General features: G+C 60.6%; 2 protein-coding genes across 2 annotated transcripts; both read left to right on the forward strand.

The window, feature by feature from the left end:
- Positions 1 to 2,041: 2,041 nt before the first annotated feature.
- BXZ73DRAFT_105558 (uncharacterized protein) lies at positions 2,042 to 4,490 on the forward strand (the record flags this gene model as incomplete). The annotated part of the gene is made up of 17 exons (XM_048016302.1): positions 2,042 to 2,127; positions 2,185 to 2,269; positions 2,340 to 2,353; positions 2,414 to 2,522; positions 2,586 to 2,603; positions 2,672 to 2,697; positions 2,759 to 2,784; positions 2,834 to 2,868; positions 2,923 to 2,962; positions 3,027 to 3,042; positions 3,097 to 3,142; positions 3,209 to 3,309; positions 3,369 to 3,428; positions 3,490 to 3,517; positions 3,558 to 3,636; positions 3,696 to 3,820; positions 4,296 to 4,490. The coding sequence occupies 17 exons, from the start codon at positions 2,042 to 2,044 to the stop codon at positions 4,488 to 4,490; spliced, it is 1,089 nt and encodes a 362-aa protein (XP_047873613.1).
- A 4,311-nt stretch (positions 4,491 to 8,801) lies between these two features.
- On the forward strand, positions 8,802 to 10,710 carry BXZ73DRAFT_105559 (uncharacterized protein; the record flags this gene model as incomplete). Its single annotated transcript, XM_048016303.1, has 16 exons — positions 8,802 to 8,887; positions 8,951 to 9,035; positions 9,091 to 9,104; positions 9,172 to 9,280; positions 9,340 to 9,357; positions 9,426 to 9,451; positions 9,513 to 9,538; positions 9,587 to 9,621; positions 9,677 to 9,716; positions 9,778 to 9,793; positions 9,848 to 9,893; positions 9,960 to 10,060; positions 10,123 to 10,182; positions 10,244 to 10,271; positions 10,332 to 10,389; positions 10,487 to 10,710. The coding sequence occupies 16 exons, from the start codon at positions 8,802 to 8,804 to the stop codon at positions 10,708 to 10,710; spliced, it is 972 nt and encodes a 323-aa protein (XP_047873614.1).
- Positions 10,711 to 21,671: the final 10,961 nt, after the last annotated feature.

Raw genomic sequence — 21,671 nt, forward strand, 5'->3', positions numbered from 1 at the left:
CCCCACTTCCACCTCCGTCGTGGCTTCTCGCCCGATCTCTACACGAGGCACGTTGCGTTCTGTATGCATTTCGTCATCTTCCCTCTCAGCCGCCTGCCCAATCCGGAGACCTCTCGAATACGCTGCGCACCACACGCTGTGCGCGCCTCACCCACCCCAACATCTTCGTCGTTCCTCTGCTTGCACGCTGCATGAGTGGCGGGCCACGATGCACCGCAGAACGCACGCGTACAGGGATCTTGTCGTCTTTGTGCTGATGGGGTGGCACGCTGATTCCTCTGCACCCCCGTGCCGATATCTTGGCTCCCCATCTGTATAGATCGAGCATCTCACTTGAGTATATGTGATAACGATCCGTTCTGGCGTCTCAGTCGCTCTTCTAGTGCACTGTGCTCGGTTCGCAGGAGGTGAAAACCGGGACGGTCCCGACGTGCGGACCCACTGGATTTGCAACGTCCCGCGAGCCTGGACGCCAAAGCGCACGCGTGCCCGGCCCGCTCTGGCTGCGCAACGTCGTTCTTGACGCCCTTGGACGACTGACTGATCAACGTTCAACGTTCAACTAGAGTCTCCTGGCCTTCGCCGTCGTCTCCACCACCTGTCGGTACACGACAACCACTCACCACTCTCAGCCCACCCTCTATATGACATCTTGTATTGGATCTCCTCGGTGTACATAGGAGGTTATTTGTTCCCCCCGAAGCTGTTAAACATCTGCTCATCAAGGTATACGGGGTTAACGACAAAGTTGCTGGCCTCACGACGGTGAGACAGTAATTCTCCACCCACCGCAATCTCGATGCGCCGAGCCTCGTTCCCTTTGGCCCTGTCGACACAAACATTCAATCCTCCCAAGAGTGGGTCTTGGGCTGTAGACTTGCCTTCGTTGACCGCGTAGCGTCCGCACCGGATGTCTCTCTCGACGAAGCGACTGAATTGTACGCCAACCTCAATGGGACTTGAGGACATCAAGTACGTCGACTTTCGCTTCGTCAAACATGACTATCTTAAGTGGAAACGACGTCCGTAGGGGTGACTCGTATCGCTCGAGCCTCCGAGAGGGACGGACACGAGTGGCGCTGAGCAGGCGGGGCCTCGCGACGCGCAGTGCGCATCAGCGCTCGCCGCCGCGGGTGGCAGGGCGATTAGAATGCGGACGGGGGTGGCAGGGCGAGACGGAGAAGTGCAGCCGCTTGGTTTGATGGTTTGATGAACGGGAGAGCGGAATGGGGGAGAGCGGAGGAGGGCCCGAGACGCGCTCGCGGAGAGGGCTGTAACGGTCCACGAAGGTAGAGAGGAATATATAAGTCGCCTGCGCTATTTGATACCTCCGGTCGTAACGCTGCGTAAGCGACCGCGACGGCTCGACTTGGACCAGAAAATACTTAGAGATGACCGCGGCGGGACCGTGGGTCCTTTCCCATCGGGTTGCGCCGGCGCGCGTGGAGGCGCGCGCGTCCGAGGAGAGGGCGCGGAGGGAGAGCTGGGTCGGCCACAGTCTCATCGATACTAGAGGCGGTCGACGCGAACTTAACCTGGACCTGAGCTTCAACTTTCAACGTCAACTTTCAAGCAGACTCGTTCCGTCCACATCGAGCCGCCACCCGCTGAGCGTCTACACTACCATATTCGGCACAGCGTCGGGACTCGGGAGAGGGATGACGCGCGACTCGGATGGCGTCTTTCGGCTGTTGGATTGTTGCTGACATGGACAGGCCGTCGTCCTTAGACTGCGCACGAATGTCGTTCCTTTTAAAGATCACCGTCGTCCCTGTTGTCGCGCCCATAAGTAGGGCCTCCACCTCTCTTGGCCTCCAATTTTCCTCTCTGCGCTCCTCCATCCACACCGCTCAACGCACCCGTTTTCCGCGCGGCCGTTCTGTCTCTGTCTCTCTCGGTCTGAGGATCTCTGGCACTCCGCATCCGATCTCGCCGTGGCGCGACGCGCACCGACGCGCACTAAGCTCCCGCCCCCACACTCTCTCCGCCGGCTGCGGACGGATGAGGATCGCTCGCCGCTCCCCACCCCGCACCCCGTCGAATGTCCCACTCGTTCCCGCTGCCGACGCCCTCTTCTCTTGACCTGACGATCGGCGCCGAGCTCGTCGGACTCGGCGTTTCGCTCGCGTGCGTCACCAGCCTGTTACCAATCGCGACGTCACGCCGCTGACGCGCGGCGAACAGATTCTATGGCGCGACGACCGGCCAGCTGTTCTGGTACTTTCGGAGGCTCGACGGGTTGAGCCTGAGGAAGTGGATGGTCTACTACGTGAGTCTTCGTTCGTTCTTGTGCGCATGCGGCCAGGCTGAACATGTGCTCGGCCTTGGGACGTTTATAGGTCTTAGTGTTATGGTGAGCTTGTAATCCTGCAGAGTCGCTGCGGGAAGTCTTATGCCGCTTTCCCGATGCCAGGTTGCTGGGAACCATGCAAGTCGTGATCTCCTCATGTCTCGTGGGCAGATACGTTGTCGTCGGAAGGGGTAATCCCGCCGCCATTTTCGGCTCCACCAAGGTTTACGCAGTGCGTCCCTCCGTGAACCCCCAGCTGTCGCGTCGGTGCTCACATGTGTCGTTGGCCTTGCAGGCAAATGCCATAACGTCGGTGAGCGATAGGTGTGGCTCGATAACGCCCAGACCAGCTTCTGACATACTCGCTCTTCTCCATCACAGGACTTCAGCAGCTGCATGGTCCGGTTGTAAGTACGAATCTCGGTGAGTTGTGCTCTGTCACATGCTCATGAGAGCACCACACCGCAGTGGATACTTTTACAGGATCTGGAAATGTGAGCCTCGCAATCTGCCCACGTCTCGCGCTGATCCATGCTCTTCCAGTCAACCAGAAGCGATATCTCGCCTTGATCATTCTGGTTCGTACTTGCTTTTTTTCACCATGGATGACGTACAACTTGTGGCTCTGTCAGGGTGCTGTCTTGACACTGCTAGTGACCGCACTGACCCTTTGTGAGTGCGCTTCACCCGTTTATTTTCCCATCGGCACTGACTCCTTGCTTGTACGCGAGTGAAGTCTTCGGCATCGGCTCGTAAGCGACAGTGTCTCTTGCACGTCCTTCGGAACGTAAGCTGACGTCTCGCAGGGCCCGCTTGGATTTCCTCTGGCAAATTCCAGGAGCGCATTTGACCGTGAGCGTTGGCTGTGCTGTGGTCTCATCCTGTTGCTCGTCTGACAGACTTTGAACGACTCGCTAGTGGACGTTCTTCCTCGCGTCCGCCGCGCAGATCGTGGTCGACTTCATGATCTCCTTCGCCGTCTTCGCTTCCTTCCTGCGGTTCTACTCTGGGGTCAAAAGGTACGCTCCGCGCGCCGAGTCGTTCATTGTGGAGATGCTCAACATAGTCGTTCGCTCAGATTAGACCTGTTGATCCGGACCATCGTGATCTTTGCACTCAGCACGGGCTCGCTGAACGTGTGCGTACCGTCTCACGCGCTCAATCCGCGCGGCGTCGATACTGATCGTTGGCATACACAGTCTCCTTTCGACCTGCAGCATCATCCTCGTAAGCCACGCTCTCCTCCGTCGGCCTGACCCGGCCGCAGCCGCTGATCGGCCGCGAGCAGTTCAGCGTGCTTCCGGCGAGCTATGTGTTCGTCGCCACGGTCTGGGTCTTCTGCCAGCGTGCGTGCCCCTCCCCCTTCTTCCGCGCCTGCTGACCTCCCATCTGCATCCGCACGCAGTGGAGATCTGCTCGTTCCTCGCCGTGCTCAACGCCGAGAAGGAGCTCGTGCACGAGTCGCTGACCCACGCGCAGCTCGCGCGTGGCACAGCTGGGGAGACGATCCAGTTCACGACGAGGCTCGACGTCGGCTCGTGTGCTGGCACGCTGCAGCCGTCGATGGGCGGCATAGAGGAGGGCGGGTCAGATTGGGGAGGGTCGAGCCGGTTGGGGTCGGCTGGGCAAGGGTGTGACGGGTACAGGTACGAGCGGAGGGGAATCGCGGTGGGTTCGGGGACGGGCGCGGGGAGGGGGAAGGGGATAGAGCTGAGAGGGGCGGAGTTTGCTGATGGGAGATGCGCTGTGGACGGTGGGGAGGAGGGGGGCCTTGCCCGGACAAGAATGGTGAATTTTCGCGTCTGCGCCTCCGACGATGCGCGCGCTGACTACGCGGTACAGTTGGAATTCTCCATGTAGCGCGGTAGACCGATGGGTCGCACTCTGGGAGGCTGCAACCTCGCATTTCTGCCAAGCGCGTGCCCCCTGCGTTTCTGCTCTCGTCGCATCAGCTCTCGCATGTCGCATCCCCCGCGCGTCTCACCTGTACTGACGCATACCTTAGCCTGGCTTTTTTACGCCTTGCATACGGAACTTCTACTGCACGTTAGTCTTCTTTTTCTCGTTAGAATTCGTCGCCCTCCTCACTCTGTTGATCTCGACCTCCGTATCTACCCCGCGCTCTCGCCCCTTCTACGACGATCCTGAGCCGTCGGTACCCCACACCTCTATGCCGCCTCCGCACACGGACCTACAGTAGCCATAGCCTCTCCCCTCATGAATACGACGGTCTGCGGCTCTCGCGTGTAACGGACGTCCGCAGTAACATCCGACTCTCCGAGCCCAGCGTGTATCGCTCGAGCCTCAAGGGAGACGGACGCGAGCAGCGCTGAGTGGGTGGGGCCTCGTGATGCGTGTGCATCCGCCCCACCCGTGTCGCCCGCGCGGCGGGAAGCAGGCGGGGGGCATGCACCAAGACATGGACGCATGACGTCAGACACATGTGCGCATAGCACCAGCGTCGAAGGCGGACGACGCGTGCCGCGCGTCTGCACGTGTTTTGGAGAGGGGACGGAAGAAGGCAGCTGCGTCGGGCGCGGGGACGAGATCTCAAGATCTCAATTATGTAAGGAACTGTGATTCCGACGCCGCGGAGGGAGCGCTCCGCGCCGAGGACGATCGACGCATGTCGTTTGTTGTGTGTTTTGTCGATGTCGATGGCCCTCGACCGGCGTGCGCTTGACGCCGGCCTGAGCGAGAACGCGGCGCCGGCTTTGGGTGCAGACGCAGAGGAGGCCGCGGGTGGCAGGGCGATTGGATTGCGAACAGCAGCTTGGTCTGACGGAGGAGATGGTGTGTCGGGTAGGCTTTGCAGGGATCAGGAGGGGGCGCGAACCTTGCTCGGCACGGGTATGTTCAAACCTTAGTTTGTGGGCGTGCGCTGGAGATGCCCATGGCAAGTGGGTGCATGCGACGCAGCGCGGCGGTGCGATAAGACAAGGACAGCCTCGGAGTCCCGGACACCTGCGCAGGGGTGTGCGCGGATCAGCCGGTGCTGCTCAATCACGGCGTGCAAACGCTTAGAGACGAGAGTTGGTGATCGCGGAGCCTACGGCACATGCGACTTGCTTTATGGAGCGGGTTTGATACAGCAGCGGTCGTCTCGACTCCGAGTTCTTCGAGTGGACCGCACCCATCAATCACGAGGGATGATGCATTGATGCATGTCAATGGCGAGATGTCGGTGAGACTCGAAGTCTGTCTTGCATGATAGTCTATAGAACGGGAACCAGCGCGGGTTTTGTCAAGTAGCGGAGTCGAACTCCCCACCGCCTCCAAGCGGAGCTCCCACGGTTCGGAGCGCGCGCACGGACACGCTCGCGCTCTGCTCCGTGCACTCCTCCTGTTCCCGACGCCCATCCCCCGCGGGTCTGGTCGCCACCGTCGCCACCTTCCCCATCCGTACGGCCTTTTCTCAAGTACGGTTGCTGTTTCTGCGCCTTGCACTCGCAACCGGGAGTCAGGTGCGTCTCTCTCTCCCCTCTGCGGCGATGCGTGGAGATCTAGATACTGGACTGGGGCTATGTCCACACGGACCGGGCGCGCGGTGTGGTGCAGGTGCAGCGCGTGCGACCTGTATGCGGTAATGGATGCTGGCGCAGGGCGGGGACGCATATAGGCGGGTGCGTGTTGGTGCTGGTGGTGGCGTTGGATGAACGCATCGCCGTCCATTGTGCGCGGCGCGCAGGGCTAGCGCAAGGGAGATGAAGGGTGGACAGTGGGCAGGTGCTGGGAGTTTAGATGGGATGGCGACGGAGAACGGAAAACGTGGCGAGCTAGTCCACAGGCATCGTTGTTGTCCTGCGTGTGGCTCTGGCCCGCCCGCGCCGTCCATTGCGTGCAGGTATGGCTCACAGTGCTCTGGTGCCGCCGATGCGTCGTGCATGAGCCCACGCTGACGATTTGACGATCGCAGATCCCCAATTTCCGTGCGCCATACATAACGCGCGGCCCGGGGGAGGGACAACAAAGCACCCACCGCGGGCCGTCCGCCTCCATTTCCACCTCCGTCGTGGCTTCTCGCCCGATCTCTCGAAGTAGATCTCTACACGAGGCACGTTGCGTTCTGTTTGCATTCCGTCATCTTTTCTCTCGGCCGCCTGCCCAATCCGGAGACCTCTCGAACACGCTGCGCACCGCACGCTGTGCGCGCTGCATGACTGGCGGGCCATGATGCATCGCAGAACGCTGCGAAGCCCTACGCGTCCATCTCTCTTCTCGTATCTATACTGGTGGGGTGCAGCGTGCACGCTGAAGTGTTCCTTTGCACCCCGTGCCGACATCTTGGCTCCCCATCTGTATAGATCGAACATCTCACTTGAGCACGTATGGCGTGCTGACGCTGGGGCGGATAACGATCCGTCCTGGCGTCTTAGTCGCTCTTCTAGTGCCCGGTGCTCGATTCGCAGGAGGTGAAATCACTGGATTTGAAACGTAGAACCGTCCCGTGAGCCTCGACGCCTCATTGCTCCGATTGCTGGCGGGGGAGAAGTGCTTGCGTCTTGCCTTGCCTCGCTCAGACGTCACAGGCGATATGTCCGGGGCCGCCGGGAGCCTCGCATGTGCACCCACTGGTGGCGCATCTGTACATCTGTCTGAGGCATCCACCCTGGGATTGGGATCATCCCAGAGACTCTGCGTTGGGATTTTGGCCAGTGGTTCTTGTGATATATCACTGTATCTTTATCTTCTCGCTTTCTGCTCTGACCTCCCTCGGATATTAGACGCTCGAACTCGAACTGGTATGTGCCATGTTTTGGCTCCCTCAAGTTTTTCTTAGGGTTGCAGTCGTGTTCTGTGAGCGCTCTTCATCGAAGCTGGAAAGGTGGAAGATGTTAGTGGGAGAGTGACAAGGTGATGCAGAGTCAGGGGATGCATACCATACGTATTTTTCCAACAGCGGAGTGTCACGTCTACGCTCTCGGGGGAACTCACAAAGCGCACGCGCACCCGGCCCGCTCTGCGCAAAGTTGTTCTTGACGCCTTTGAACGACCGATCGACCAGCGTCTCCTGGCTTTCGCCGTCATCTCCACCACCTCTCGGTCCACGACCTCCGCTCTCCACTCCTCCTCCATCTCCTCATTTATCATGTCTTGGATCTCAGGCTCTGCGTAGATCGGGGGTCATCTGTTCTCCCCCAAAGCTGTCAAACATGCTCATCAGATACGGGGTCAACGACAAAGTTGCTAGCCTTACGACGGCCAGACAGCACTTCTCTACCCACTTCAATCTCAATGCGCCGAGCCTCGTTCCTTTTGGCCTTGTCGACGTCACCTTTCAATCCTCCCATGAGTGCGTCTTGGGCTGCAGACTTCCTTTCGTTGATCGTGTAGCGTCTGCACCGGACGTCTCTCTCGACGGGGCGACTGGATTGTGCGTCAACTACCATGACTATCATAAGTACAACCGATTTCTATGGGGATGACTCGGAGCCCAGCGCGTATCGCTCGAGCCTCCGAGAGGGACGGACACGAGTGGCGCTGGGCTGGCGGCCCAGGCCTCGCGACGCGCCGGCCGCCACCCGATGGGAAAGGACCCCGGTCCCGCCACGGTCACCTCTGTCGAGCCGTCGCGGTCGCTTACACAACGTTGCGACTGGAGGTATCAAATGGCGTAGGCGGCTTATATATTTCTCTCTACTTACCTCCGTGGACCGTTACAGTCCTCTCCGCGAGCGCGTCTCGGGCCTTGCTCCGCCCTCCCTCCGTTCCGCCCTCCCGTTCATCCGCTCCATCAAACCAAGCGGCTGCACTTCTCCGTCTCGCCCTGCCACCCGCGGCGCTGAGCGCTGATGCGCCGATGCGCACTGCGCGCCTGGACGCGCGCGCGTCGGAGGGGGTGCGGACGGAGAGCTGGGTCGGCCAAAGTCTCATCGATTCTCGAGGCGGTCGACGCGAACTTACTCTGGACCTGAGCTTCACCTTCAACTTTCAAGTAGACTCGGCAACTGAGGTTGAACGTTGAGGTTTGTACGCGGCTTAGATCTTACTGGCCGCTATGGTGCGGTATCGTCTACTTACTCGCCAGTTCGTTCCGTCGGCGTCGAGCTGACGAAGTGGCGAAGGTCAAACGATCACTCGAGCGTCGACATTACCGTGTTCGGCAATTGTCGGGAGAGGGATGACGAGCGACTCGGAAGGCTTCTTTCGGCTGTTGGATTGTTGCTGACAGGCCGTCGTCCTTAGACTGCACACGAATGTCGTTCCCCTTAAATATCGCCATCGTCCCTGTCGTCGCGCCCGTAAGTAGGGCCTCAACCTCTTTTGGCTTCCGATTTTCCTCTCTGTGCTCCTCCGTCCACACCGCTCGACGCATCCGTTCTCCGCGCACCCGTTCTCTCTCTCTCTCGGTCTGGCACAGCTCGGCGACCTCTCACCTCGCCGTCGCCCTCTGTATCCAGTCTCGCCGGGGCCCGACGCGCACCGACACGCACCGAGCCCCCACCGCCATTCTCCGCTGGCTGCGGACGGATGAGGATCGCTCGCCGCGACGCCCCCAGCATCCCGTCGAATGTCCGACTCGCACTCGCTGCGGGCACCCCCTTCCCTCGACTTGACGATCGGCGCCGAGCTCGTCGGACTCGGCGTCTCGCTCGCGTGTGTTGCCACGTGTTTCTCGATCGCGACTTCACGCTGCTGACGCGCGGCGCGCGACGACAGGCTCTATGGCGCGACGACCGGCCAGCTGTTCTGGTACTTTCGGAGGCTCGACGGGTTGAGCCTGAGGAAGTGGATGGTCTACTACGTGAGTCTTCGTTCGGTCTTGTGCGCATATAGTCAGGTTGGACAGGCGTTTATAGGTCGTGGCGTTATGGTGAGCCTGTACTTCTGCAGGCCGCAGAGCCGCCGCGGGAAGTCTTATGCCGCTTTCCCCATGCCAGGCTGTTGGGCACCGTACAAGCCGTGCTCTCCTCATATCTCCTGGGCAGATACGTTGTCGTCGGAAGGGGTAACTTCGCCGCCATCTTCGGCTCCACGAAGGCTTACGCGGTGCGTCTCTCCGTGAACCCCTGCCGCGTCCGTGCTCACGTGTGTCGTTGACCTTGCAGGCAAATACCATAGCTTCGGTGAGCGATAGCTGTTGCTAGAAAATACCCAGGCCAGCTTCTGACATACTCGCCCTTCTCCGTCGCAGGACATTAGCAGCTGCATGGTCCGGTTGTAAGTACGAACCTCGGTTGGGTATGCAAGGTCAAATGCTCACACGAGCACCACACCGCAGTGGATACTTCTACAGGATCTGGAAATGTGAGCCTCGCGATCTGCCCACGTCTCGCGCTGACCATGCTCTTCCAGTCAACCGCAAGCGATATCTCATCTTGATCATTCTGGTTCGTACCTGCGTTTTTTTCACCACGAATGACGTACAACTTCCGACTCTCTCAGGGTGCTGCCTTGACGCTGCTAGTGGTTGCAGTGTCCCTCTGTGAGTACGTTTCGCTTGATTGGTTTTCCATCGGCGCTGACTTGCTTATACGCGAGTCAAGTCTTCGGCATCCGCTCGTGAGCGACAGTGTCTCCTACACTTTCTTTAGAACGTGAGCTGACGTGTCGCAGGGCCCGCTTGGACTTCTTCTGGCAAATTCCAGGAGCGCATTTGACTGTGAGCGTTCGCCGTGCTGTGATTTCATCCTGTTGCTCGTCTGACAGAGCTTGAACAACTCGCCAGTGGACCTTTCTCCTCGCGTCCGGTGCGCAGATCATCGTCGACTTCATGATTTCCTTCGCCGTCTTCGTGTCATTCTTGCGGTTTTACTCTGGGATCAAACGGTCCGCGTCGTGCGCCTACTAGTTCATCTTGTAGATGCTCAACGCAGCCGTTCGCTCCTCAGATTGGACCTGTTGATCCGGACCATCGTGGTATTTGCACTCAGCACAGGCTCGCTCAACGTGTGTGTGCCATCCTGCGCCGTCCCTCTGCGCGGTCTTGACGCTGACCGTCGGCGCACACAGCATTCTCTCGATCTGCAGCATCATCGTCGTGAGCCACCCCCTCCTCCGTACAGCCCGGCAGCAGTAGCCGCTGACCGCCGGCGAGCAGTTCGGCGTGGTTCCGGCGAGCTATGTGTTTGTTGCCATGGTCTGGGTCTTCTACCAGCGTGTGTATCTCTGTTCTTCTGCTCCCTCTCCCTCTCCTTCTTCTCCTTCTGTTCCTTCTTACGCGCCTGCTGACCTCGCATCCACATTCGCACACAGTCGAGATCTGCTCGTTCCTTGCCGTGCTGAACACTGAGAAGGAGCTCGTGCACCGGTCGCTGAACCACGCCCAGCTCGCTCGCGGCACGGCCGGGGAGGCCATCCAGCTCACGACGAGGCTCGACGTCGGCTCCTTCCCGGGCACGCTGCAGCCGTCGATGGGCGGCATGGACGAGGGTGGGTCAGATTGGGGAGGTTCGAGCAGGTTGGGGTCGGCTGGGTAAGGGTGCGACGGGTACGGATGCGGGCGGAGGGGGAGCGCGGTGGGTTCGGGGGCGAGCGCGGGGATGGCGGGGGGAGTGGAGTTCGTGGACGGGAGACGCGCTGTTGACGGTGGGGAGGAGGGGGGTCTTGACCGGACGAGAAAGGTGAGTTTTCGCGTCTACGCGTCCGAGGATGCGCGCGCTGACTACGCGGCACAGTCGGATTTTTGCGCACAGCGCGCCGGTCCGACCAGCTAGATGCCGGAGCGCTCTCCGGAAGGCTGCGGCGTCATGGCTCTGCCGAGCTCGTGCGTTTTGCATATCTGCTCTCGCTCTTGTCGCATCCCCTTGCATATCTCATTTGTACCGAATCCTGATGCATACCCTGCAATCTCTTTTTTACGCACGTTACTCTTCCTGTTTCATTTGAGTCCGTCGCCCTTCTCGCTCCGTTGATCTCGACCTATTTGACGGGGGAGATGCTCAATATGTCGTGCAGACTTTGCAGGGATCAGGATGGGGTGCGAACCTTGCTCGGGGCGGGCATGTTCAAACCTAGCTTGTGGGCGTGCGCTGGAGATGCCCGGGTGGCCATGACAAGGGGGTACATACGACACAGCGCGGCGGCGCGACAAGACAAGGACAGCCTTGGAGGCCTGCGCAGGGGTGTGCAAACGCTTAGAGACGAGAGTTGGTGATCGCAGAGCCTACGACTTGCATCATGGGCGGGTTTGATATAGCAGCAGTCGTCTCAACCCCAAGTTCTTCGAGTGAACTGCACCCATCAATCACGAGGGATGATAGGTGAGATGTCGATGAGACTCGGGGTCTGTCTTGATAGAGCGGGAACGGTGCACCGTGCCCGCGGGTTCTGTCGAGCAGCGGAGTCGATTCATAGTGTGAAGTGTAGAACCTCCGGGCAAGTTAACAGACGGTTTTAAACCGGGCGGCTAGTCGGAGGGTTTCACACATGGGTTCATAACCGGTTTATAACCGGGGTTTATCACAGCGAGTAGGGGCTGGCGCTTATCACGATGTACATCGATGTCATCATATCTAGAAGCCGAAATTTGTCGTCCTACGGTGTCCTCAGCAGTCTCCTTCTCCACACCACCTGTCGAAGATTTCTCGGGATGATCAGAGAACAGCTCTGCCAAAAACCTGCCATCTGACAAGATATCCCTCTCTTCGTCAGGGTCAGCCTTGCTACCGACAGGGTTTGGACACAGTCGGAAGAAGGCCATTCAAAGAAGATGTCACTGGCATGTGCGGCCGCCTTCATATCCATCCACCACGCATGAATGGGATGCCGCTGAGTCAGGTCGACCTTCAGCGCCGAGCGGCTTGTTGAACGGATATTCGCCCTTCGCATACTTATTAAGACATCAGCCATGTGGTCGGACTCGTCTACCAAGTCATCGGGGTCAACAGTGAGCATCCAGTGTGGTAGGGTGCCAGGATCCTCAAATGGCGTCAGTATGTGAGTCTTCGACTCAGAGGCTGACCTGTGCGTTGAATACTTTGTTGTTGTAGCCTTCTGTTTCCATTTTGTCGTGTCCACTGTCGCCAGGAGCTTCCTCTGGTGAGCAAACTATCACTCTGTGCCTCCTGGACTCGCTGGGAAATTGCTTCTTTGGGGACTTGGGGTGATACATAGCTTTTTCAGCTTCGTTTTGAGATATCCTGTCCGGAGAGACTGGGGGAAGCCGGCATCGAAGATGGAAAGGACTTGGATTGGATGAGCCATGGGTTGGCCGCAATATTGCGCACTTTACGCCGCTATACTTCGTGGCTTTTTTCGACTTCTCTGATGTCAATGGGATAGACGTATGCTTTGAGGCATTTCCCATTGCTCAGGCAAGCGATCACGTCTACTGCTGATACACACGTGCTGCCGCTCTACGGTGCACGAGTCCGACATCTTTGACCACGCTAGCGCCCATGCTCATCCGCTCATCTGCCCAACCCTTACCCATCTCATCCTCGCACGCCTCGTCCATTCTGCCTCGCACGCCTCGTCCATTCTGCCTTGTGCACCTATCGTGATCCACCCGCGAGCACCCCAGTACAGACACAGCAGCATACTCTCCAAGACACGACGCATGCGGCCCTCTCATGATCCGCAGCACGACACTCTCCGCGCCTTGTGAGTGCACCATCATGTATCCCTTCTCGTACGTCTCGTATTATCTTGTTGTTTGTTTGTTTGTTTGTTTGTATCCCATTTATCGCCCGTCAGGGCGGAGCCCTATGGTAGGCGGTACGTACAGTAATTACAAAGCGGGGAGGGCTAGCGCATACGGGGAGGATTTCGTGACGACCCTCCGGGGAGGGGCGGGCGGGCCAGGGTGTAAGCCAAAGTAGGGTACGTGAGCACATGTCAGTAGACTAGGAGAATGAAAAGAGCTGAGGAACGTAAGGTGGGCGACGTTACCGCAGGAGCCGGGAAGAAGGGTAGCCCGTCAGTTCGAATCATTATAACTAATCTAAGGTGAGCCGCGTCATACGCAGGCGCCCTGGAGCAAGGGGGTCGTGACCTTGCGGGCATAGAGACGAGGGTGGGTCGGAGGGGTGAAGGAAACGACCGCAGGGACGGGAGAGGGGAGGGGGGATATGGGTGAGATAGTAGCAGGCACAGTAGCGATGGGGCATGACGGGGTTAGGAACGGGTACGATGAGCACCAGAGTGGGGTCACGCAGGGCGCGGGGCCGCCGAACGGCGGCGGCTGGGACGCGGGCGGGTATGGAGGTCCGGGGCGATCACGCGGGTAGGGGCGTCGGCCAGTTGATGGTGGTGGGTATTAGACCGAGGTCGGTCGGGCAATTTTGGGGAGGCCGCGCGCGGGCGCGGGCGCGGAGCCTGCGCGGCGGTTTAGGTGAGCTTGCGGAGAGCCCCGAGGGACAGGGCGAGACGGTCGGTGGCGTCGATGTACGCGAAGAGGTGGGGGAGCGCATCTGGGTGGGAGAGGAGGTGGCTTAGCTTGCCGCCCTTGCGGCCGAGCTTGAGGTGGATATGTTGTGTGCGCTCCCGGGAGTACGCCGTGCAGTGCAGGAGGAAGTGGACAACCGTCTCCGCGCCGGTGCCGCAAGCTGGGCAGATGTCTGTTTCGGCGCGATGGATGCGGTGGAGATGGGCAAAAAGCGGGGCGTGGCCGGTGCGGAGCTGGATGAGGAGGCGGGACTGTTTGCGCGTGAGCGGGGCGATGAGCTCCATGAATTTCTTCGAGGGCAGGGTGGGGTCGATGGGTTTGAGCCGCGCGCTGCGGGGTGACGCGTCCCAGTGCTCCGAGGCCCTCGTTTGGAGTGTGGCTGCGTGGGCGGTGCGGAGGGCGGATGCGCACGCGGGGAGACGCTTCCGGAGACAGAGAGGGAGGGCTGCGATGCGACTGGAGTTACCTCCTGCCGCGAGTTTTGCGTGTTCGTCGGCGAGCTCGTTGCCATCGATGCCCAGGTGACCTGGAACCCACCGGAGAGTGATCGGTTTTGCGGAGGGGTGCTTCTTTGCGACAATCCTGAGGGCGTCGTGAAGGTGGTCGGTGAGGTAGTGGCCCGACTTGGTCTTTCTCGTGCGCGTTGCCTTGATCGCTGCCTGGTTGTCGAGGGCGACAGAGGGGCGACCAGGTAGTGACCTCTCCGCCCGGAGCATGTGCGCTGCCAGTATGGGGCCGCACGTCTCCGCATTGAATATCCCTTGCTCCGTCGCCGGTCCCAGGTGGTATCGGAGGACCTTTGGTGTGCCGCCCCGCTTGCGGATGAGAACCGCGGCCGCTCCGACTTGGCCGTCAATGACCGAGCCATCCGTGTAGATGGTCACTCCTGCCTTGCGTCTCCACCGCTCGTCCGACTCCTCCGCCTTCTCCTTCGTGTCCGCGATGCTTGTGTGAAGAGGGGCTGGGGGATCGCGGACGGGGAGGATCGTCTCCGTGGACTCTGGTGTCAGTGTGCTACCGTAAAGGCGGAAGAGGGTGTGGAGGGGAGAGTGGTGGTGGCGGGGGGTGTGCCTGCTAACTCGTGCAACGTGGGGATGAAGGGGGTGGGACTTAGGGAGGGTGCATAACCGTACAGTAGAACGATGGCAAAATTTATCTACAAGTAAGCGAAACGGGAGGAGGCCGACGTGTACCTCAAGCACGTCGGTAGCGGTAGTGCGGAGAGCACCTGTGATGAGAAGGAGCGCCTGGCGCTGGAGTGTGGCGAGTTTGCGGATTGCGCCAACCGAACCGCGGACTCGCCTGCCCTCCCGGTCTAGGCCTTCCGGGTGGAGGAAGACGTCTGCCGCATACAGAACGCAGGGGATCGCGACCGACATGTAGAGGCGCTTGACGGCTGTTGGTGCCGCGCCGTGGCGAGGACCGACCAGGCGACGGATGGCTGCGAGGCACGCCGTGCCACGCGCGAGAGCGTGGGCGACATGAGCATGAAACCGCAGCTGGCGGTCCAGCATGACGCCAAGGAAGCGGCAGACAGCTTGTGGCTGGATTACAATGCCATCGAGGTCGAGCGCGGGCCCCAGGGTCTTGATCTTGCGGGCGCAGTTCAGAAGCCCGAACTTCTCGATTGAGAAGACCGAGTTGTGGAGGCGGGACCACTCGAAACCGCCACCGTCCTTCCGCATGAAGTGGCTGAGCATTTCGTGTGCCCCTTCAAAGGTGTCCGCTGTCGCAATCAGGGCTACGTCGTCCATCGAGCCAACTGCTGTGAGCCGTTTGGTTGGGTTCGCTGCGTCGAGTAGATCCGAGTTGTAAAAGGCGTATAGGATGACGGAGAGAGGGCAGCCCTGGTCGATGCCGCTGGAGATGTCGAACGCGGGGGACGCGAAGTCGTCGAACTTGAGAGTGGTGCGGCGGCCTGTGAGCTTCTCCCGGAGCCAGTCAGTGATGACGTGCGGGACACCTCGCATCCTCATGTTATGGAAGAGGCGGTCAGGCATGGCCGCGGGAAAGGCTGACTTGATGTCGAGGAACAGGATTGAGGCAACGCGTCCACTGCGCCACGCGTCCTTGACAAGCTTCGTGACGAGGTGGACTGAGTCGCTGGTGGTGCGGCCCGGGCGCCCCCAAACTGGTAATTGGCGAGGAGGGCGTGCTTCTCCGCGTGGTAGACAAGGGTGTCAGCTACGCAGCGGGAGAGGATCTTTGAGAGGCAGCTGAGGAGCGCGATAGGGCGGTATGCTTTGGCAGCTGAGTAGTCGGGGCGTCCCGGCTTCCTGATGACGACCGTGTCGGAGATCTTCCAGCACTGGGGGTAGTAGGAGAGTGAGAAGGTCGCGCGGAACAGCCTGCCTAGGTGTGGGGTAAGTGTCGATGCACAGTATCGGAAAATCTCGTTTGGTAGGCCGTCCGGGCCTGGGGCTTTGTGCATCCGGAGACCTGCCAGCGTCTCTGAGATCTGCTCATCTGTCGGCGGCGTGTAGTCAAACTTGGGCTCTGGGTACTCGAAGTCGGGTGGGAGGGGTGGCAAATCGCAAGGCGGGAGGAAGAATGTGTCGTAGAACTCTTGCGACTTCTCCTCGTTCGAGTAGAGCAGTGATCCCGAGCCCGAGCGTGATGACGGGGCGATGGGAGGGATCCTCGTGGCTCCTCCGTCCGTGGCGCCCTTCTTGGCCCAGCGGTGGGCTGTCCAGAGGGAGGTAGGGTCGATGGCGTCAAGGAAGGAGTGCCAGCATTCCCGCTTTGCGATGTCGATCGCGTCTTTGTACTTGTTGCGTGCTTTCCGACGAGCCACTTGGAGGGGGTGATCCGGTGTCATCTGGTAAGGAAGGGCCTGCCGCTGGAGCTTTAGTAGTGCCTTTCGTTGCTTCATAAGCTCGTTTGACCACCAGCGCTTTGCGAAGGGTGTTGGTTTGCGGAGAGGCACGGTCTCTTCCACAGTCTGGGTGAGGGCGTGTGTGATGCGCTCTAGAGTGGTGTCGAAGTCAGGAATGGACACAAGGGGGAGGTTGGGATCAAGGTCAGAGAGGAGGGTACTCAGCCGCTTGTCGAACTCCTCCCAATCCACCGACTGGAAGTCCCGGCGCTCTGGGGGTTCGTAAGCGAGGAGTTCATAGTCGATCTCGGTGTAGATAGGGAAGTGGTCAGTGCATGGGGGGCACTCCTCTGGACGAACGGTGCAGCGCAGAACCGCATTTGCCAGGGAGTCTGAGCAGAATACGTTGTCGGGGCGAGTGAGGTTCTTCGTGCGGTGTGCGCGGAGCGTTGGTACCCCAGGTTCTAGAACCATTTCCATGCTCTGCCCGAGCGTGTAGTTGATGAGCACCTCCGCTTGTCGGCAGGCTTGCGGGGAGAAGAGGTGGTGGTTCCGCGCCTCGTCCCAGATGGGGTGGTGTCTGTTGAAGTCACCTAGCCAGATCGCATGGTGAGTCTCGGGCTCGCCCGATCGAGAGGGGGCCGAGCGCGCCCTCGTCAGAGCTGCGGCTGCCTTGTGGAAGGCTTCATCATCTTGCTGGTCGCCATAGATGTTGAAGACATGGAGTCTCTGGGTACCGCGGAGCAGAGTGATGGCAGTGACGTCTGGAGAGTCGACAGGGAGCGGGATCCATGAGTCGGAGAGTAAACGAGTGCTAACAAGAAGGAATGAACGGGAGCGGTCTTCGCCGTCTCGGAGGTGATGTGTTGGGGGACAGGTAACCCATTTGAAACCTGCTCGGGTGTTGCGGAGGTGGTCAATGTAGGGTTCTTGGAGAGCGATGATGTCGATGTCGTTGGTCCTGGCTGAGCAGATGACGTCGAGTTGGGCAGGTAGGGATTTGTTGACGTTCTGTTGTAGGATTCGCAGGGTGGGGCGTATCGGGTGTGACTTCATTCCCAACCGCTGGTAGAAATGAGGTTGTCTGGCTGGTTGACGGGCGCGTAGAAGTCGGAGGCGAAAGAGGCAGGAAGCTCACCCGGCTCCAGCAACTGGTCTGGTTCCGTGGGTGGCTGGGTGGCTTCCGGTGTCGGGATGGGCGGAACGGGTAGGAAGGGAAGCTTGGACTGGGTGAGCTTAAAGAGGGAGGCCGTCGGGATCACCGGAGAGCGAGGTTGACGGTGTTGAGAGCCGTATCCTGGCGGAGGCCCCCGGCCGCGCGCGCCACTCGCACCCGCACCCAGCTTGGTCGCGTTAGAGCCCGAGGCAGGTGGCGGTTTGGTTGTGCGGGGCGGTGGGTCCTGGATAGCTCTGTCGACTGGATTCGCAGTAGGGTGGTAGTCCGAGACCCTCTCCCAGGTCGCGGGGTCGGATGTGACGAAGTACCGGTAGGTGGAGTCGCCGGTGCGAGACATCTTCAGCTTCACTTGCTCCTGGTAGATTGGGCAGTCCTTGCTCCACGCAGCGTGGCCCTTGTGTTGGCCGTTCGACGCCCGCTCGCAGTTAGCACAGACATGAGAGGCAGTGGCCCCTGCCTCCACGTCGCAGCTGTCAGTGCGGTGAGCGCATCCGCAGGTAGCGCACGTGTCCCCGCGCTCCGTGCACGTCTGCGCGAGGTGGAAGGGGGAGTATTGCTGGCATTTGGCGCATCGGATGGGGTCTGTGACGTCCTTGCGGACCTCCACCCGCTTGCTGTTAAGGGTGAGTCCAGTGCGAATGATCGCGTTGGCCGCGTCTGCAGACCGCGCGGCCACCAGAAGGTGAGCTGTAGACTGCTTCGGGTGACGCCGCCCGACTGGTTTGATCCATCGAACACTAAGCAGGGTCCCCATCTCCAGTCTGTTCTCTCTTTCGATCGCCTCGCGCGCAGCGTCCCCTTGCGTGTCCAGGGTGATGGGGGCGTATAGCGCAACAAGCTTGTAGGGGCGCGGAGTAATCCTCGCCCCGGCAGTGAGGTGTTTTGCGAAGGCGTCGCCCTGGACTGTGCTAAGGCTGTTTGCGGCTCGATCCACGGATGATCCGGATCCGAACCCACGGATCAGGTGACTTCCGGGGGCTTGATCCAGATCCGCATGGATCAGAGCCGCTGGAAGAGCCGGAGCCGCGCGAGCTGGAGCCGCAATCCGCGGATCGAGCCGCCAAATGAGCCGCACTCTGTGGCTCATTGTGGGTGTGTGGGTTCTGCGGATCTTTCTCACTCAGGTGTGTTCTTTCAGACTATCAGAAATCTTTCATGGTCATTGACAGCAAGCGAAGCAGTACTTTATTGACAGGATTACTACTCTACAGGTATATATATACAATTGGTAGCTAAGAGGGAGAGGTGAGCAACATGGGAGAAGTAGACGACACGAGCACAAGACGCGTGTGATGCAGGCGATGCGGGAAAGGTGGGTGTGAGTGCACGCGCGGGTGATGTGGGCGCGATCGAGGCAGGCGAGGACGTGGTGGGCGAGATGGGTGGGCGACGCGGGCGCGAGGCACACGGACGAGGGCGAGGGCGAGACGGGTAATGTGGGTGAGGCAGATAACGCAGCGACGTGGGTGCCGCGGACGCAGGCGAGCGCAACATGGGCGTGAGGTGGGCAAAGCGGAGGCGAGAAAGCGGCGGGGCATGCACGAGGCGGGCGGGCTGGAGGTGAGACGGACGGCGGCGGCGAGGGTGAGGTGAGTGACGCCGACGCGAAGAGGGGCGGACGAGGGTGACGCGGGTGACGGGCGATGTCGATGAAGTGGGTGACGCCGATGCGAACGCGAGCGACGCGGGGGCAGATTGGCGACGCGGGGGCAACAGGGGTGATGCGTACGAGGCGGGCGTGACTTGGAGTGCGAGATGCGGGCGACCCGGGCGACGTCGTGACGTCGGTGAAGCGTGGCAGGAGGGGGATATGGGCGATGCGGACGGCGAGGTGGGCGACACAGCGAGGGCGACGCGGCGAGGGCGGCACGGAGGCAAGAGCAAGGCGAGTGACGTGGGCGTGGGCCAAATGAGAGCAAGACAGGGGGCGCGGGCGCGGAGGACGAGGGCGAGGGCGCGGAGGATGATGCGAGCGCGGTGCGGCCGTAGGGCGGGTGAGGACGGGGAAGGCGGGGAAGGCGACGGGAAGGGTTTGATGGGGGCGAGGGCGAGGGCGAGGGCGGGAGCGAGGGCGAGGTGGGTGACCCGGACGAGGACGAGGTGGGCGAGACGGACGAGGATGACGCGGTCGAGTGGGAGGGGGGCGAGCGCGAGCGCATGGCGCGCAGGGGCATTGCCAGCGCGGGGCAGGGTGAGACAACGCGGGGAGCAGACGGGGCAGGGGAAGACTCACCAGGGGAGATTGGGGCCACGGGAGCTCACCAGGACCCCACGGGCCACAGAACGACGCCGCGCGTGCGCGCGATGACGCCGCATGGACGGAGGATCAAGCGACGCGGGCGAGACGTGACGTGGGCGAGATGGGAGGTGCGCGGGACACGTGGCGCTGAAGCCAACGCGGAGGTGGTGGTGGGCGACGCGAGGTGGATCCGAGGGATAAGGCGGAGGGCAGGGGCGTGGTAGAGGAGGCTGAGCGCGGCGCGGGCGGAGGACGACACAAGGCGGAGGAGGCGGAGGGAAAAGCGCGGGAAGACGCAGAGAACAAGGGCCTGGCGGGGGCAAACCGGGGGATGGCGAGGTGGCGAGACGCGGACAAGGGGAACGCGAGGGTGAGCTTGAGACGGGCAAGGATGTGGGAATCTCACCAGAGGAGATCAGGGCCGCGGGAGCTCACCGCGACCCCACAGCGCAGCTCCTGGGCTTGAGGACGGCCGCGCGCGCGCACGCGATGACGCCGCGCGGATGAAGGGTGGAAGGCAAGCGGAGGAGGGGTGAGGAAAGACTGGAGAGGAGGAGGGATGACCGCGAGCAAGTGATGCGCGAGACCCGTGTTCGAATCCGAACACTGCCCGATCGGGACGGATTCCCGCGTGAAGACGCCAAACGCGGGCGCCAAACGCTGTCGAAGTGCGAGTAGGTCATGTTTGGTGTATAACTCAGTCATTTCTTCATATAATCACACATAGAGTGCATCGTTAGAAGGAAGATTCAAATAGCTTTCGATTTGTATAGCGTTTGTAGTAGATATGCACATATATGAGCTATCACTCAAGATTCTGCGGATAATCCGTGGATCGAGCCTCAGACCCGCAATATTTTGGTCCCCTTGATCCGGAGCCGCTGGGAGCCGGAGCCGCAAAGAGCTGGAGCCGTTCGGCTCATGATCCCCGGCTCACGGCTCCGGATCATCGCGGGTTTACCCGCGAAGTGAGCCGGACCCTCAAACAGCCTTAGACTGTGCCGTCCTCCATCCAACGAGCCTGTTCTGCAGTTTCGAACTCAAACGAGACCCCGCCTTTATGCAGGTATGCTGCTGCCACGACCCTGGGAGATGAGCAGCCCGGGGGGAGAGCCTCTGCCCCGGCTTTGCGTATCGCCTCTGCCACCGCGAGCTTGGCCTTCTCTACAAGCACCTGCTCCGTTATTCTTGTCCCCTGTTGGTCCTTGCACAGAACCCCGTCGACCCACACCTCTTTCTCTCTGCGCGCAGCCCTGTCCAGCGTCCGCCGTAATTCCAGCGGTGGCGCGCTACGCGTCGTCGCCTGCGCAGCGGCCTGCTTGATGACCAGCGCAAAGGACGGGTCCGATAGAGCCTCCAATGCCGGCGCGAGCTCCCCCTGCGTTCCGGCCCCTCCTAAGCCACCCCCAGATTCGACCTTCTCCTTCATCATTTGCAGCGTCGCCTCCATGGAGGACGCCGCCGCCTTGCATGCCTCCACTGAGGATGCACGTAACTCCTCCATCCCCTTCCCGACCTTCTTCAAGATACGATTCGCAATGACAGAGCTCACCGTTTCCTCCTGCGCTGCTTTGGAGAAGTAGAACAAGGCCGCGACCACCTTGACGTGTTCCGATGGCTTCGGTGGCACGAGAGCGACCATGGCGAGGGCTCGGGTGACTTGCTCTTGAGAGGGCGGAACGTCGTCGTCCCATTCGAGTTGGTAGGGGGCAAGGGCGGCATGCGCTGCCTCCGCACTTGGTATTATGCCCTTGATAGCTTCTAGCAAGTTGGGCTCGGTCAACGTCTCGATGTCGCTCAACAGGTACGTCCGTCTCGGGC

The sequence above is a fragment of the Epithele typhae genome (genome assembly GCF_022376455.1).
Source record: "Epithele typhae strain CBS 203.58 chromosome Unknown BXZ73scaffold_67, whole genome shotgun sequence".
NCBI lineage: Eukaryota > Fungi > Basidiomycota > Agaricomycetes > Polyporales > Epitheliaceae > Epithele > Epithele typhae.